The following is an 18,761-nucleotide window of genomic DNA, read 5'->3' as shown; positions in this document are numbered from 1 at the left end:
GGGAAATGTAACTTTACCTTGAGCAGCCATTTTCTTTCTGGTTCTACTTATTTGTTTTGTTCATATGTTTTGGTTTTGTATTTTCCGTAAAAGCAAACAGAGTAATTTTAACATCATTAACTTGCATAAGATCGTTTTCTTTGTTATATAACATATCCTTTTGAAATAGTTCTGATTCAGATTAGCTTTGGTTTAGCTTCTTAACTTCTCTGCTTTACCTCCTCTTATTGACATTTATCTTGACCGTGGGTTACAGAAAAGACACATGCATATTATAAATGATTCAAATAATGTTTATTTTCAGTGCAACAGTCATAATTTTTTTAATGATTTATTGTTCATATACACGCGCACACACACACACAAGTTTGGGGTTGGTAAGATTTTGTATGTTTTTTAAAGAAGACTCTTATGCTCACCAAAACTGTGTTTATTTGAACAGAAATACAGAAAAACAGTTTTAAAATCTAATTTATTTTTTTTTTATGGCAAAGCTGAATTTTCAGCAACCATGACTCCAGTCTTTAGTGTCACATGATCCTTCAGATTTCTTATTATTATCATTGTTGAAAACAGTTGTGCTTCTTGATATTTTTCAGGAAACCATGATAAAAAAATTTTTTTCAGGATTCTTTGATGAATAGGAATTTCAAAAGAACAGCACTTATTTGAAATAGAAATCTTTTGTAACATTGTAAAGGAATCTTACTTATCTTTTTTCACAAGTAGATATATGTCATTATACTCTACTCCTAATCAGCATGACTCAAGTGCAATGAATTATGAAGATCTCATGTTCTCAGTGTGTGGGGAGCAGTGAACACTACGTAGAGATGTTATGTGTGGCATAAGTGTGGTGTACCTTTGGATCAAAGCCTCCCAAATGAAGAGCTTGAATCAATCATGCCCATGCTAACATTAGACACAAGCCACCTTATAAATCCTGACACAGCTTTCTAGGCTCCTTCAAGAACTTGGACCTCACTAGGTGATGGTTCCTAAAACAACAAAACATAGCAATTATTTATAAAAAAAGGAAAGCAGATGTCCATCAACTCTACCACATTTGGCAGGTGGTAACAGGGTGAGACCTATAGAATAACAGTCCTGGGTGGAGACTTTTAAACCCCCCACTGTCATTAGACTGATGGGCTAATGTTGGGCCACTCCTACATGCCAAATGAAAGGGTTGAGTGAAGTCTGACCACATATGGCAATGAGGACTTAGAGTAAGAAACCTGCACACTGCTTTATGCAGTAGGGGCAGCTGAATATGGTGTCGGAAATAAAGAAATAAGTCTCTGATGTTATTTAAACAGGGTGTGTTTAACCAGACTGATGTCATTATTTCAGGACCCTCTAACCATATGCCATATGTTCTCGACTCGGCTATGTTAGTGCTGCCTACACACCAGCAGGAGTGTGAGAGTGCATAAGTGTGCTGTCAGCCTGTCTGTCACACACCCTCTAAAGCGCTTACTTCACTGAGTACAGTGTAGGTGTAAGACAGTGGGATCAAATGAGACTTTTGTAAGGTTGTAGATCAAGCATGTTCTGGCAGTTATGGACTGAAGCCAATAAGCCACCTGACACATAATCACCTGGAGCTAATTTGGGATGGAAACAGTTGCATTCTGTTAATAATCACTATGACAACTTTTTGTTTATGTTATTTAGCTTTTTTTTTTCTTAATGACTGACATTGTTGAAGCATGTTCAAGCTCACATTTGTATGCATTAGCTGTATCAAAGTTTTGATGAGTTCAAAAGTCATTTTTCTTTTGAAAAATTAGAATTGATGTAACATTTGTCATTGAAATAGAATTTAAATTCCATTTCATTGCAAGCAAAATATAAAGAAGCCTTTCAGAATCCACAGCACAATTAACTACATTATATAATAAGAACAGTAATTTTTTGACCAATTTCCATACAGAGGGCAGTCCATTAGTATGACAATATGATTGAAATTTTTTTTGAAGACTGCATGCACATATGAGTGAAGACAAAGTGTAATATATATATATATATATATATATATATATATATAAGTCTATACATTTATTTTATTGAGGGCCATCTGTCGACAACAGGTTCACACTGACACTTTGTTTTGGATAGTTGGCTAGCTTGTTCCCTAGTTCACAAGAATGTTGAGCAAGAGCCAGATGTTTTTTGCTTTAATCTTCATGTTCAGAATCTCCTTCTGTACTCAAATGTCTCGAGAACGTTCTACCTGTGGTCACAGATTATTACAGGATGTGATTTGAAAATGTCGTCTGGATGAAAATAGCCAGCGGCTTTTGTGTTTTGTGTACCTCACGACCGAGATGTCGACCCTGTGTGGCTTCCTGTTCTGCCTCTGGAGTATTTCTGGCTCTCCTCATCTCTAAACCATACTTTAAAGAGTCACCAATTTCATAACTCTAATTAAACATTACATGCCGAAAGCATACGTTTATGGAATTCCGACACAAACAACAGCATTCCTAAGCCAAGCCAGCTGCGTAGAGAGAATTCCATTTCGGAGAATGTTTTGCTTTGTGAAAGCCAAAAAAGGATACTTTGCGTGAACGATTGGTTGTATTTTTAAATGTTCCTGCTGAGGACTTGAGTGTGTGTGAGTATGCCAAGTTAGTGGCTTTTTCCATCAATGTCATTATGACTTTTTGTGTCTTAATTATAGGTTATTAATGATCCTCTTATAACCAAAGCAAGCTTTGAACCGGCTTCAACACAACCCAGGAACAAAGTTAACAGAAATGCATCGCTGCTTGATTTCTTTCCAGCCTTCGCCCACTCTGTTTCATGCAACTGGCCCATGCTAATCATTGCAAAAGTCCTCTGTTTACGTTTTGCATTTTTGCTGCTTTGGTCTCCAATTATTTCCAAGCCTGGCGACCTGAATGACTTTTCTGGAGTCTGAGAACCTGATCCCAGACGACTGCACCCGGGACGGGTAGTTAGTGCAGGTGCTAATTGGCTTTGAGGGGTTATGAAGGTCCAATATCAGATGAAGTGCAATGCAGACCAAAGCCTGGTCCGAGGGTGCCGGCATGGGGGGTAAACGGGGCACTTGGGCTTTCGGTGGATAATTGAGTAAGCCCCCCACAAACTGCCTAATCCTGATAGTAGTGACAAGTACATTTTAGGACAAGGTCATTCTGAGGCCTAAATGGCAGTTTTTACAGCAGTATAGTATAAACTAGAGGAATTTATTCAGTTTTGAAGACATTGCAATGATGAAAATGTAACATGAATTATCTCAAGAGTTTGTCACTTGTAATTTACATGATGCTTTTATTCTAAAACAGGATATTTTACTGTAATACCCCTAGTGAAAAATAAATATACCAAAATGTATTTGAAATACATTTATTGTATGCTAAGTATACTACAAATACATTTACATATTTATGTACTTAATATAAATACCATGAAATTGTACTTTTGGTATACTAAATTGATATAATTAAAGTCTGCTATATTTAGATCAACTAATTTTGTACTTAATGCACTTTAGTTATCCGGAAATAGTAAATAAAGATATACTTAAAGTATACTTGCAATAGTTCCATTTTAGCACAATCAAATATACTTAAGTACACTTTAAATATCTTGCATTTAAAGAGTGATGTTATACAGTGATCGTAATATCCTTACTAATAGTGATATTAAAACACATTTTATGCTTAATATTAAGAAATGTACATTGTGCAAAAAAGTACTCCAAATAAAGTTCAATTATAATATGTATTTATATGTCAGTAAATATGTTAATAGATTTGTTCTATACCTGGTATGAAATAAATGTAATTTATATACATTTTGGTATAGGTTTTTTCACTATCAACCAATAATTTGATTAATCCAGAGAATGGTACCAGATTTATAAACTCACCACATTTTTTTTGGGTTTTTTTTGTTTTTCAAACCATTTGAAGGGCACTTACTATAATAACTCTTAAAATATATAATAAAAATTATATATTTTAAGATAAATTACACTTAAATTATGACAAATTGCATATGATCCTCATCTGTAATAATAAATACACTGTGGATGAATAGACTGAATCAACTTCCTCATGTCTTGTATGTCAGCAGCATATGAGTCCACATGAGTCTAGTGTACACATAGTGTGCGTGGTTGAAGATATATGACCCTGTTAACAAGATCTCAGTGCTGACAACAGCCACTAAAAGAGGGACATGAGGTCTGATAAATTCTTCTGATGGATTACAGAGAAACCGAGATAGAATCCCCTTGACATCATTTAAAGATTTGGGGTCATATGTTTTCTTTTTCTTTTCTTTTTTTTCGTTTCGACAGTAATTATTACTGTCTAGGACACATTAAATTGATGTATAAAAAGACATAATGTTAAAGATTTCTATTTCAAATAAATTCTGTACTTTTGAACTTCATCAACCTGAACTTGTTTACACCTTGTCACTTCATGCATTTTTACTGATTGGACAGCTATCAGATTTATTAAAGGGGACATGAATTGAGAAATCAAATTATCTTTTGACATGGAGTAGGGATGTTAAACTGACCCTAAAATTTTGAGTAGTAGTGTAGTGTATATAATTCAGGAAACACAAGAATCATGTCTCAAGAGAGTATATTTACTTTTATTTGCATATAGTGTCACATGCTGAAAGATGTTACATTACTGCCACCATCAGTCTGGGACAGTACATTCTCTTTGCTGTACTTTATGTTCGTTTGTGATATATCTGTGCCGAAACTATTCAAGATTTATGACTTATTGCTCAGAGGATGAGAACGCATCAATCTCTGTCTATGAATATCTCATTCTTTTACTCAGCCTCATACTGAGAAAGTTGAAGATAGGCTGAGAAGTATAGCAGCTCTGTGTTGCTGGATGAGTTATTTATTCAGCAGATGGACACAGGCAGAGCACAACAGATAGAGTTAAAGGAGCAGTGCACCTTAATGTATAAATGAAAATACTGTCACCCTCATGTCAGTCCAAACCTGTATGATGAGTAAATAATGAATTATCATGTTTTGGATGAACAATCCCTTTAACACTGATTCCAGCAAGACATCTGGAGTGGAGGTTAAAGAGGAGACCCTTGTTTGAGATGAAAGAGTGTCTCCTTATTTTTAGCCACTACTATACAACAGAAGGCGTTGCATTAAGAAGCTGTTTCTCTCTCAAACACCCACGGAAACACACTTCTTCCGTTTCCTCACAGTGGGTTTCATTTGGTTTTCATGCAGATTTTCATTGCTGATACATCTCAGATGCTGAATCTGCTCTATTCCAAAATATAGTTTTTCACTGAATGCGCTAAAAAAGTTTTGTTTTGTCTGCATTGTTCTCTAAGGTTATGATTTACTAAATAACAGATGCTTTATGTAAGCAGCTCACTCTGACACTCAATTTTCTTCACAGGAGAATCCACTTTTGTTGACGACCACGGGCCTCCTACACCAAGGGTAAGTGTTTTTTTTTTTTTTTGCATTATCAAACTCTTTCTCTCTCTTGTTTTCCTCAAGTTCAAAATGTGCTGTACAAAACATCCCTCTCTGTGATTGTCCTGTTATTTTGGCCTTTCCACACTAGAGGAAAACATTTCAAGACTTGACAGTGACTGGAAGGTCACACACGCACACAGACATACATGCATACAGCCGCAAATTCACATTTAACGACCCCATGGAATGGTTTGACGAATGTGTTTTTATTTCCTGTGTTGATGTATTTCCTAATGAAACAGGAAGTTTGAGTGGTACGTGTTGAAGGGTGTTTTACTTGTGTCTTGCAGTATCAGTATTGCTCAGTTTCTCTGAAAGAAAAATATTTAATTTAATTTTGTTATTTTGTGTGTGTATCTCAGGGCTCTAGATTGCGAAATGTTTTCCTGTCGGTGCGACTGAATTTTGTTAGAGGTCGCACTGGTGCCACTACACCAATTTGTTAAACTGATAAGCGCTGCCATTTCTGTTGCATATGAGAAACATTAAACGGTAAATGCGCAAAAAATGGAACGAAGCAATGCTACTCCTTTGAACCGCGCCACACGGACCATTTATCAGCTTGGCTCAAAAGACAGAGCCGCCACACAAGACGCTGACCATCTCGATCACACCGCCACTAAGCAGCGCTCAGAGATCCAGTGAGAAGCGTTCGAGTTCAGCGCAGAGTGCTCCGATATAAACCACAAATGTCTCTGTGATTAAACTATAGTTCAAAGCCAGATGAAACTACGCTGACATTCTCAACAACACTGATGTGAGAAACAGGAGAAACATTGTGCCACAACGATCCAGTTAGAAGGCTTTTCAACCCACAAATCACCAACTACTGTGGAAGACCAATTTTAATAAGAGTAAAGCTAACACTAACTGTACTTTTTCCATGACTAAGTATGGTACTATGGAAGACCAATTTTAATAAGAGTAAAGTTCTAACTCAATCAGAATATTTAGATTTTACCTTATAAAATGAGGTTGTTACAATTGTTTTTACAAAGGTAAATTTTCATTAACAAAAACAGCTCAAGCTACTTTTGCTGTCAACTCAAATTACTGTCAAATGCGCATATTCAAAAAAAAAAAAAAAAAAAACACTCTGTGCTGCACACAGGTGCAAGGGTGAGCAACCTGGCGAACCAACCGATTTTTGTTTTTGAGCCATGTGGCTCGCGAGCCATAGGTTCCTTGACCGCCGTGTTTTTAGAATGTTTCATGGGTGAGACGCTGCAAAAGACGCAAGACACAAGTGCAACACCTAAACATGTCCGCCAAACATAAAAACAATAGGACAAATAGTGCAATGGAATGCAAAAACCTGTAAAAGACTACTACTGTATGTTTGATATTTCATGTTTGCATGATGGTGACAGGCTGAAAGCTGCTGTTGTTTTCTGTTTTTACAAAGCATTTGCTGTAAACAATAGCCTATAAGTGGTGTTTTTTATTGCTATTACTTTTTGGCTAAGAAATATTTAGCATTTTCTTATTTTATATTATTTCTGAGTATATAGGATGTGTTTAAGATAAGTTTGTACAACATTTGCCTTCATATTTCAGGCATATTTCTGCAAAGATATTTAACAAATTGTTTTACATTTACACCATGTTGATCACTTCATGTGTGCTACACTTGGAATGGAACTTTTTTTTAACCAGATTGTTAATAAAGAGAATTTTACTTAAAGCATATTGTAGTTAAGTTTTTAAGTTGACTAGTTAAACAGTAAAGAAAAAAATTGAAATTGAAATCGAAATCGTGAATCGGTCAATCGTTCTGAAAAAAACGAGATTTTATTTTTTTTGCCATATATAGCCCAGCCCTACTTAAAACTATTTCATGACATTCTATTTAAATATCATTAAATATGAGCATCAAGCCTTACCCTGGAGTTCATTCACCCTCCGCCTATATTCCCAACCACTTTTGTCAACTTTTGGATTATGGTAGCATAGACAACATGGACTAAAAGCCCCAAAACTTAGATTTTGATTCCATGTGGTCTTTCTTGGTATTTAGCTGCCATAGTGACTTTCAAAAAGTATTTTGTTTTTCGTTTTTATTTTCAGGGTCAACAAAGGGGTGAAACAAGCAGTTGTGAAAGTTAACTCAACACACACACACACACTCGTGACAACTAATCTTATCAGCACTTCCTACAGAGTGGACAGCCCTGATCGCTGACCCACAGATTAGAGAGAGAGAGTGAGTGAGCGAGTGAAATAGAACGAGTGGAAAGAACAAGCTTGATTTAAGAGGAGTGTCATTACACGCACTCTGCAAAAGAGGTTAAGCCCAGTGAAAGTTTCAGCTGGGTTTGCTCAGAGGATGAACGATGGGTCTGTTTCATAATAGAAGGGTTGAAGCCATCACTGTGGTCTGTCTATGGTTTTTATAGAGACTTGTTGAAAAAGGAGTCATTATAAGTGTTATAGGACACAGTTGTTTTAAGATGAGAGTCCCAAAGCACTTGTTACATGTGCGAAAATAAGTGAACTTGGTTTGATTACCCTGTAGACTTCAAATGACTTATAACTGGGATTGTAATCAGTGTTATAATCAGTGTTTTGTGGTCAAAATAACTCCAGAGTGTAACTCTCATTTCTCTGCGCTACTATTTTCCTTTTTGGTTTTCTCTTTCGTTTTTGTGTCTCTGCTATGTAATAGGTTCAAATGATTCAGAGACTTTGGAATGCTGGAATGATTCATTGATAGTACTGAGAACTGTGTGTGAGTGCACTCGCATATGACAAAAGAGTCCAGAAGAGAACAGGAGAGGGGGGTCCACCCATAAAAGTACTCTTGTGAATTTTAGCGATGGCCCTGTACAATTGTGCACTTTTTATTGTTTCTAAATAGAGAGGGATTGTTCTGTGATAAGTATTGGCATTTCTTGTATTGAATAAACACTAGAGAGGCCTCAATGCCACAGTAAATTAAGCCTTTATTAACAGTTTATGAAATAACCTGCCTCCTGGGAGCAGTGCTGTAAAACATTTGTTAAAATATTCTGATAATCATCCCATAGCAAATTGTGTTTTAGAGGGTGTTTTACAATGTCAAAGGGAAAGTTTTGTAGTACATGTTATATGTGTGCATGTGTATAAATCATCCCCTTTCAACCAGGACTGCTTCTGTTTACTATAAAAAGATCTATTTATAAATCTTCACTATTTTCCTAGGTAATAATGTTTTAGGTGGATCTGACTAGTTTGGGAAAGTCTTTGGTAGCTGAAACCCCCCACAGTTACTAAAAGACCCCAAGCCAGCAATGATAATAACCAGTTTTAAGATCTCACAGCTGTGGAAAACACACAAACTCTGAACAGACGTTTACAGATTTAACAAGAACTCAACATACTTATGCACACACAAACATACAGTACTACAAAAAATGCAACAGCAAAGTATGTTAGCTCCAGTCTCAGCACTGTACAGGCCACTACCAGCATCTGTAACTCAACTAGTCAAGTATGGCACTAGCAACATTAAGGTCATGGCTTTGAAACCTGTGCCTGTACTGATTTTGTACTGTTAAAATGCAAACTCAAGTGCATTGGAATAGGTTGTTTACAATCACGTGGTTCTGGTGACGCGCGAAATTAATGTGGAGGGTAAGCAATGAAAATTAGAATGGAAGAGATGGGTAAAAGTCCGTACTGTGTTGGTGTAGAACGGTATAAACAGAAAATCACAACATATTTTGGACGTGAACCTTATGTTATGAAGAGGAGCGATTTTTCTACTGAATTGAAAGACTTGATTGCCATCGAGGAGGAAGATATAGAGAATGTGAAGCTGCCGTTATGCCGCGTTCAATTCTAGTCTGGATTGTTTATATCACGCTGCCTTTCTGATAGTGACGTTGAGGGCAGTATTTTGATTTTCTGTCGTGATTGTGAAAAATGTCGCCATTGTAGGTCATTTATGCTGAATCGAGAATTGCAACAGGAACTCATCATCGTTCAGGGAAAAAACTGGACGGTGTAATACAATTTTCGCCTTTTCTACGTGTAAAAACACACTAAGGGAAGCAGGTTGAGGAGGTGACGGGGAGACGCCGTATAGCAAATCTAATAATGTCACTGATTGAACCCACTGCCTATCACTCAATAAAATAATCACATAGCTGAGTGTTTTTGAAAGTGTTGTATTTTGTTTGGTTTAATAATTAAAATTACATTTGTGAGTATGACTCTCACTCGGCTTGTGAATGAGTATAACTTGCACGCAGCCTCTTAAAAACTGTTCACGAGCTTCTATGGGTTTGATTTTGGCTGTCATTTGTTGAAATAAATACAAAAAAAAAAATACAGTGTGTCGGTGTCTGTCATAGACTGTAAAAAAGGGTGTCTGTCCGCTGAATGCCCTTCCAATTCTCCTCCGTGGTCATATGGGAAAGTGAATATTTACAAAGATAACATTAAAACTATAGTTACATTTACACCCTTCCAACAAAGAAATGGAGCGACTTTTGTCAGCTTGTTGAACACATTTTTTTTTATTTGTATATTTTCTACAATATGATGGCTGAAGCAGCAGCGCGTGACACTGTTTTCACGGTAACAGATCAACATTGTGAACGGAATTCTACAAAACTGAAGTGAAAACACCAAATGATCATGCAATGGGATAAAATATCTTCTCTTCCCTGCAAACGATACCATGAAGAATGTGATTATTTAATGAAGTCAAAAACAAAAAAGGTAAGCAGGTATCCACATTCATTTCAGTATCAGCAGACGCAAAACGCTATAAAAGGTGACAACTTTTAAAGTTAAAAAACGATATAAGTTACGTAAACGATAAAAGCTCATTGTGGTTTCTCGGTTTGATATATTTGAGCAACCATAAATGACGCAAAACATATGAATTTTGAGTTTGAGACAGGATTCCTATATAGAAAAATCACTCCTTGCCCTCCAGCTGCATTTTGCGTGCAGCAATGACGTCATGTGCAAACAACCTATACTTCTGCTAAATGCATTAATCTACACTACTGTTCAGAAGTTTGGGGTCAGTAAGATTTTTTAATGTATTTGAAAGATGTCTTTTCTGCTTTTTTTTTTTTTTTTCAAGGATCAAAAGATTAGCAATTATTTGAAATAGAAAATTTTTAACAATGCAATTGTCTTTACTCTTACTTTTGATCAATTTAATGCATCCTTGCTTAATAAAAGTATTAATTTCTTAAAATAAAGTATATATTATTGACCCCAAACTTCTGAACTGTAGTGTAAACATAGTGCATCTATAAAAGGCTTCTGAAACAGAACAATCACATTTATTAGCATTAGAGTAGGAAGGAGTGAGAAGAGTGAAGAGTGAGACAGTAAATGTCGAGAGAGGGAGAGAAATGGAGATTGAGTGAAGGAAAACAGGATGGGGGAGAAATGGCAAGGCAGCTGGGCTTAGACAAGGCCTCTTATGTGTGTGCGATGTGAAAAGAGGGCATTCTCTGTGAACTTGAACATATTTGTTGTTTTGGGAGAGAGCACAGTTCCACACTATGGAGTGTGAGACTGAGAGAGACAGAATAATAAAAGGCTTGAGGGGGTCTGACAGCAAGGGGTCTTGTTTAGGTAGTAACAAGGGAGTGTGTTTACAGACCTGAATAAAAGTGAGCATGACTGCTGTAGTGAAGTTAAAAAACATGTCACACATTCAAACATACATGCATAAACTGCTTTAGTCACAAATGTGGGTTCTAAGGAGCATTTCTCATATTACATACACCGAGGGGACAGAGCAGTCTTCCAAACCCAGTTTCATCCAGGATGCTGGCCTGCAGGGAATTCCATTCTTCTTTCCACACTGGATGATCATCCAGGAATTTAAACGTTTCCTCTGACTCTTTCTTAAAGACTCATTCTTATGGTGGTGTGGAGTAGTGAATAAAGATATGGGGCCTCATGTATAAAACTTTCCGTAGATTTCATCCTAAAAGTGTGCAGATTCAGATTTATAAAACCATGTGTATGCCAGAACCTGTGCAAAATTACCTTAATACAACCCAGTCACAAGATTGTGTGTACATGGATCTCCACCCTGTTTCCTCCCAGAAATAACCATATATGGAGCTTACAACACCTAGTTTTACCATGCATAGCCTCATCTGCATATTATTTCCATGCATATTCCCATCCACGATACCATGTTTAATGGTACAAGACATTACATTGCTAAAAAAATAATTCATTATCCTTTCCTTTTTTTAGAATAAATAAATAAATCAAGACTGTATAAAATACATTTCAGAGAACATTTTCAGAGAAGAGTTATTCTCATCTTTTCCACTGTCCAAATAGTATTTTTAATTGCTTTAAAACAAATCAAATTTATGCAATTTTAGGATGTTTATATATTTTTAATGAAAACAGGTAGCCCTTTTTTGCAGTGTAAGTAATTGTCTGACTCTGTGTGTCACTGACAAAATATTTTAAAAATAAAATGTGCATATCTTACAGTTCCCTTTAAATTCAATCCTTCAAATCAATGTATTTTTCATAATATTGGGAAGACCACGAAAAGTGTTATCATTACACCGTGTCCTAACCAGACGCGACGCGACGCTGCGACAAGCGTTAAAAGGTATCTTTACCATGTTAAACAGAGTTTTTGTCCTAACCAGCCGCGACGGCGACATGCTGGAACAGCAATGATAATATCAGGTACTGTTTATGTGCTTTATTTCATGTTAAAAGCGTCTAACGTGAGTTTGAATATTATTCTGTGTTTCCATCTTTTTAGCTGTAATGAAAACAGCACTGGCTAATTCACCTCAGATCTTGAAAATAAATAAATGGACACAAGAACGTTCAAACTGTCAACTCAATGCGAAAAAACATAGTGTATTCTATGACAAAGATTGGTTCAGTCACTCCGTATGTACTTTAAACAATGTTTAAATTGTGTAATATTTATGAATTTTACTAAGTACTTGCCCATTTCATTGTGTCCGCTGTGCTCTTGCAGAGAGAGCCCGCCCACACTCTCTTCTGATTGGCTGTGGTTTTTGATTGATTTTATTGCTTCTCATTTTCGCGTCGCATCTAGTGTGGACAGTCAAATTGCTTGTCACTGGAATCTTATCGCATCGCATCTGGTTAGGACACGGTGTTAGGCTACTGTCTGTCAGTGCACATTCTGCAAGACTTTCGTTTATCTTCGGAACACAAATGAAGATCTTTTTGATGAAATCTAAGAGCTTTCTGTCCTTCCATAGACAGCTACACAACTGACACCTTGACTTTTCAAAAAGTTCATAAAGAGATTGTAAAAATAATCCTTATGAATTGAGCGGTTTAGTCCAAATGTTGAATTTAGGCTTATATTCACATGTAAACATTCACCAACTCACACATCAGTTGTGGTAAAAGGAAGCTCAAACATGTTTGCTTGACACATGCGAGAACCAATCCGTTTCATTCTCGTGTGTTACGCAGCACGTTTGAGCTTTCGGAAGAGGTTTGTTCTCGCGCATCAAGCAGGTTCGGTTGAGCTTCTGTTTATGTTCGCTGATCAATGTTTATGTGAATAAAAGCCTTAGTAAAAACTGTTCATTATATAAAGCAAAGAAAATTTGGACTAAACCACTCAATTCATATGGATTAGTTTGACGATCGCTTTAATGTCAGTTTCTTTCTTTCTTTCTTTCTTTCTTTCTTTCTTTCTTTCTGCCATAATCTAGCACTTGACTTAAAGGGATAACAATAGACAACGTCAAATATTAACACGTATAGTTCTATAGCATATTTCAAAATTATTATTTTTCCTTCATATATTTATTTATATTTTTATATCTTACTATACATTCTATACATTCTGTAATGTGATGCCTAAATTCACTTGTAGCAAACAAACAATTTATTTTTGTTTTAATTTTCTAATGTTCTCTTCATAGATTAGACTTTTAGTAAAGATTAATCATTTAACAGTTATTGGTCACATAAAATCGATTATGTGTCAGAATTGGCCAGATTTTCAATGTTGGTGCATCCCTTCTTCTTCTTCTTCCTCTTCTTATTCCTCTTCCTCTTCCTCTTTCTCTTAATAACTATGTATTTCAATGTCTGTATCTCTAGGAGCTGCCATTCCCAAGTCAGGTGATCTACAACAGGGTTGGCAAGTGTGGAAGTCGGACAGTTGTCCTGCTGCTGAGGATTTTGGCAGAAAAGCACCAGTTTAACCTGGTGTCCTCTGACATCCATAACAAAACCAGACTCACAAAGCATGAGCAGGTCAGTGGATGGGTGAGTGTATGACTGAGGCAACTAATGCCTCTGAAAAGTTGTATAGCACTCTAAGATAAAAAGCATACTGTGATGAAAACTTGCTGATGTGATTAAATAAAGGTGTTTGCCAAGGGAAATGCTCACTGAATGCCAGCAGCAATGAAACACATCCGAATGGCACTCATTGTGGAGAAAAACACACACTTTCTTCCTTTGCGGAGAGGAAAAGAAAATATTCTGTCATCCCGTTTGGGTAGAGTCAAGCCGCCACACCTCCACACAGCTAAACTCAACCTATGAAAAGCTAAAATAAATAAGCTGATTAAATAACACTCATATACGTTTGGTGAGTGTGAGAGTGAAATAAAATAAAAGTGACTAACATGAAAATGAAGACTTTTTTACTGGAAATCTGTCTATATCCCAGAGTACACTCATAATTCTTTCTGGACAGCATGGGACCTTCCAGAACCCCAGAATAAAATGATTTTTGTGAGTGATACATTATTCATAAGTTTTAGAGTGTAAGCTGGTTAGATGTACGGTAAATACTCAAAGCTAATATTAAATGTGTGTGTTTACAGGAGTAAGCTCAGAACACATACAGGTTTCTTTGCCATCAGAAAGACTAACTGTCCTAAATGCTGGTGTGTGTTCAGAAAGATGAGAGAGAGCAGAAAAGAGCAAATGAAAGTGATTCTCAGTGTGTTATCAGATATTCTTAGAATATTCTCTGACATTCCAAACCTATATAACTCTTTTTTCTGTGGAATGCAAAAGAAGATAGTTTAGGATTTATATTAAGATTTCAGCATGGAATGACAAAACTCAAAACAAAATAAGCAAATATAAAAACCCAAATATGAATATGCATATTGTGCTCATAGTTCTAGATGTCCTTGAACAGCTTGAGCATATGGAGACAGACAGCACCAGACATCTCTCATTTATCTGGAGTCAAACAGTATTCGTCCATTCAATGAAAGTTATCTGAACCCCACCGGTCTTTTGCGTTCTGTTTGAGACTGAGATTACTTATTTGAGAATCTTAAAAAAACAAATTTCCATTCCTTATTGGTGAAACTACTGCAAGAGCAAACAAGAAGGTGTGAAGGTGTCGTATGAAAAGTTTAACCAGTGGGACCGCACTCAGTCACCTTGCACATACATAAAATATTTTTAAAATAATCCATTTAAGCTCTGTGATAGATTTTCCAAGACGCACCTGACTTAAGTTACCTGTTCCTGGGGCGTCTCCAGTCGACACCCGAGCGTCTCCGGTCGACACTCAATAAATTTCCTGATCTTTCGGAGCGTCTCCAGTCGACACTCAATAGTACTCGGAGCGTCTCCAAATCGACACTCAATAGTATATGATCTTTCGGAGCGTCTCCAAATCGACACTCAATAATATCTCGGTCAACGTTTTGACCCTCAAAACCTAGTGTTCCCTAACCTGAGACTCCAGTTTTTGTCCTTCAAAGCTTTAATCACGGCCGGGAGAGTTCTCATCAATTCCAGAGAATCTCTCTCTGAACAAAGAAATACAGCAGGTTTTATAGGATTTCAGGTACATTTCACAGTCAGTATGGCATGATCTGTTACTCATTATCATCAGTCTCAATATGATTGGTTCAGATTTAAGAAAAACATCTCAGTTCCTCTGTCCCGCTTACTGGCGGAGTAAATTTAAATTAGAACAACTGAATCACAAGATCATCAAAAAATATCACCGGGTTAATAGTTCAGATTACTCAATAGGTTAAAACAATTTTTCAAAGACTATTTTCTATCCTTAGAAGGATGCTGTCTAGCCAGCGCAGCAGAATTTTTCCACTTGTTACAACACTCAGTCCTAGTGACTATTTCTCTATTTCAAAGTTAGCTTATTAGGCCTGTAGAAGAAAAGAAATGTTAGTTCATTATTAATTAGTTCAAAATTTCCATCACAGCTCATTTGAACAACATTTGCTGTGTAAATAAATGTATTTATATTTATCTAGATAAAGTGCTGCTAAATTTGAAGAAGCTAAAATATAAGATTGTTTTGATTTGATTAATACTTTTGGTCACTTCATAATTTCCATATTTTCATTTGTGTTATTTTATTGCTTTCATGACATTAATGGTATTCTAAAAGGTGGAAATTATTTTATAATAAGAATGAATGAGAGGGTGGGTCCATACTTTTCACTGATTAGGTAAAAAATTGATTAAATAACTCAATATAAAAGGGTTTAATGTCTTGTTTTGATGTGTATCATTTAAACACAAGTAAAGTTTAATAATCTGATAAACTATTGACCTTGCTTGGAGAACATAACGTTCATTGTGTGCATTAAGTGTATTTCCAGTCCTTGTTTTCTCTGGCTGACAGTTATGATTGTGACTGATTACATGTTTGTGGTGTTGGAGCATCTGCAGAGTCTCCTAAACAAATGCAAATTTCTCTGCAGGATAAGGGTCATAAAACTCTCATTTAGAGAAGAAAGTTTATTTGTGTGTATAGAGGGAATCTGTTTTTAACAGACCTTTCAATGAGACAAATGAATGAACCTCCTCTCTATTAAACAATCATAATGTTCCCATCATTATATGATTGTGTAGAACAAGGTTTTGTCATTAAAGGGGTATTTCATATTCACACAGAAAAGTCTTTCAGACAAATATGAAAATTCTGAAGACTCTGCTGTTAACCATCATAAAAGTGGTTCATATGACTATTCCAGTTACCATTCTGGCATTTTACAAGTTGCAGCACAACACATTAAATAAACTATTATTATTATTATTATATTTTAAATAAACCAAAATTGCTATATTGCCTAAACGGTGTATTAGTAAGCAAAATAAAGCATCAGGTCACACTCATGTTTATTCTGTCATGCAATTATAATATGACCTGTACATTTTAATTAGCCTCAAAGCACTAAACCACAGACCGCTTACCCAGTGTCACACAACCTGAGGTGTTACTTGTGATGTGGCCCTACCAACACCTCGTACATTGTATGGCCATGTCTGTGCCCATATAAGCATTTACAGCACAGGAAATCTCATTAAGATGATGTCACCACCTCAGGTTGTTACAGAATGTGTGTTTTGGCTTTGACACAACGTTTGATAAAAGATCAAAGCTTAAGCAGTGCACTTGTTACAGTGTGGTAAGCTGTTTGACGGAGATGTGGGGCAAGAGAGGGAGGGACATTATTAGGTTTAAATTTCGGTATGAAATCTTAATTCTGAGGGTGGTCTTTTCCAAGCGGGAAACTTCTGGAACCTATTGTTGAGTGCTGCAAAAAGCACATACCGTCCTGGCACACCAGAACAACATTACGCCATCCTGCTCCTCATATGGTGATCCGTTATAGAGATTGTTAAGTCTCCTTATGCATGTATGTATGTTTGTAGAGACTGTAACATGCATTTAGGGACACATGGGCTCTATCAGAGCTGACTGGGTCCCCAGCTGGCCCTCATTAGGAAACATTAAGGTAATGAGAAGTCAGCTTCTTTCCACTGCACCACGCACCATCCACACGAGTAATGTTTCCTTGGTGTGTGTGATTCTGAAACTCAGAGGCCTGTTTGCAGTGTTTTACGTTTATGGTTTTTTTTTTTTTTAAATAGATCCATTGCTGTGGCTGAAGAATTATTGTTTTATAGCCACTGAAGACAGCAACTTTAATTAATTATGGTTGATTTTGGTATATACCCTGTGATTCATTAATTTGTGAGTGTTTTATTTATTTGTTTGACAGGAAAGATATATAATTACATTTCGTGCTGCCAATGCTGCCAATTTTTGTGTGTGTGGGGGGGGGTGTATCTGCAATTGTAACTTGTTGTACCCCATTACTATTTTGTTTTATCATAATTGTGAGAGTTGTTGGATGAAGAGATTCTCATGAATGGTTATGTAACATGCATTTTGATCTCTGTTTATACTCTGATTTTTTGCCAGGTGGATTTGATGAGAAACATTAGCACTATTCCGCAGCCTTTTCTGTACACCAGACATGTTCACTATCTCAATTTCACAAGGTAAGCAAATCAGGAATTATTTATCTGAACGTATCTGATCAGGACCAAGATAAAAACATTGTTGCCATTAAATTATTGTTCGATTCAGTGCTTATTCTCTTTGTCTCTTTCTTTTTCAGGTTTAGGATAGAACAGCCTGTCTACATAAACATCATCAGGGATCCCATTAACCGTTTCCTCTCCAATTACTTTTTTCGTCGCTTTGGGGACTGGAGAGGAGAGCAGAATCACTTGATCCGCACACCCCAGATGAAAGACGACGAGAGATATTTGGTCAGAGACTAATTCTTGTTCGGAGTTCCTTCTTTATTATTTTCTGACATTTTATTAATCAGGTATTTCTTAAACTACAGGCACTTTTTTATGTTCCGTGTTTTATAAAAACTAACACATTTCAAATTTTTGTTATATGAAGATTACAGTACATAAAAGTCTTGGGAAATTCACTAAAATATGACTCCATGACAAAAATATTCATTTTTACATTTTTAAAGTTATGATAATCTAAACAAATAAAAAGTGAAATAAATCTGTTCAATGTATTTGGTAAAAAAAATCCATAAATTTCAGACTTTACATCTTTTGTGATGTAATTTTCACCACAACCATCAATTTTGCCCCTAATATAATTTATATATATATATATATATATATATATATATATATATATATATATATAATATAATAAAGTTAGTGCACTTGGTTGTTGTGTCAGTGAAGAGCATGCTTGAGATGAAATATGAGAATGAATACATAAAATTGTAATGTCTACACCAGGCACGACCATTGTCGTGTCCATAGCTTGAGGCAGTCTACACTGGACATGTCAAATCCACCGCTGCAAATCAATTTGTCCGTGTCAGAGGTTGTGCAAGTGCATGGAGTATGTCATAAATAGAAGGAGCATCAGTTTTGCATTGCACCACATCCAGTGTAGACACGGTGTTATCAATGGTCACTATTTATTCAGAGT

General features: G+C 36.1%; 1 protein-coding gene across 4 annotated transcripts in view; it reads left to right on the top strand.

Annotated features, from left to right (window-relative positions):
* The window catches only part of usta (uronyl 2-sulfotransferase a), a 63,611-nt gene that overhangs the window by 30,438 nt on the left and 14,412 nt on the right, over positions 1 to 18,761 (top strand). For 2 of the 4 annotated variants that reach the window (XM_051875679.1, XM_051875681.1), the window contains 4 exons: positions 5,430 to 5,473; positions 13,595 to 13,762; positions 17,709 to 17,788; positions 17,908 to 18,061. In XM_051875679.1, the coding sequence (XP_051731639.1) occupies positions 5,430 to 5,473; positions 13,595 to 13,762; positions 17,709 to 17,788; positions 17,908 to 18,061 (446 nt within the window). The remainder of the gene's footprint in view (positions 1 to 5,429; positions 5,474 to 13,594; positions 13,763 to 17,708; positions 17,789 to 17,907; positions 18,062 to 18,761) is intronic. The other 2 variants (XM_051875680.1, XM_051875684.1) reach the window with 1 other exon arrangement.

This window comes from Ctenopharyngodon idella, chromosome 20 (assembly GCF_019924925.1).
Source record: "Ctenopharyngodon idella isolate HZGC_01 chromosome 20, HZGC01, whole genome shotgun sequence".
NCBI classification, from domain to species: domain Eukaryota; kingdom Metazoa; phylum Chordata; class Actinopteri; order Cypriniformes; family Xenocyprididae; genus Ctenopharyngodon; species Ctenopharyngodon idella.
Note: the sequence above shows the minus strand (reverse complement) of the source record. Positions and strands in the feature narration are given on the sequence as shown.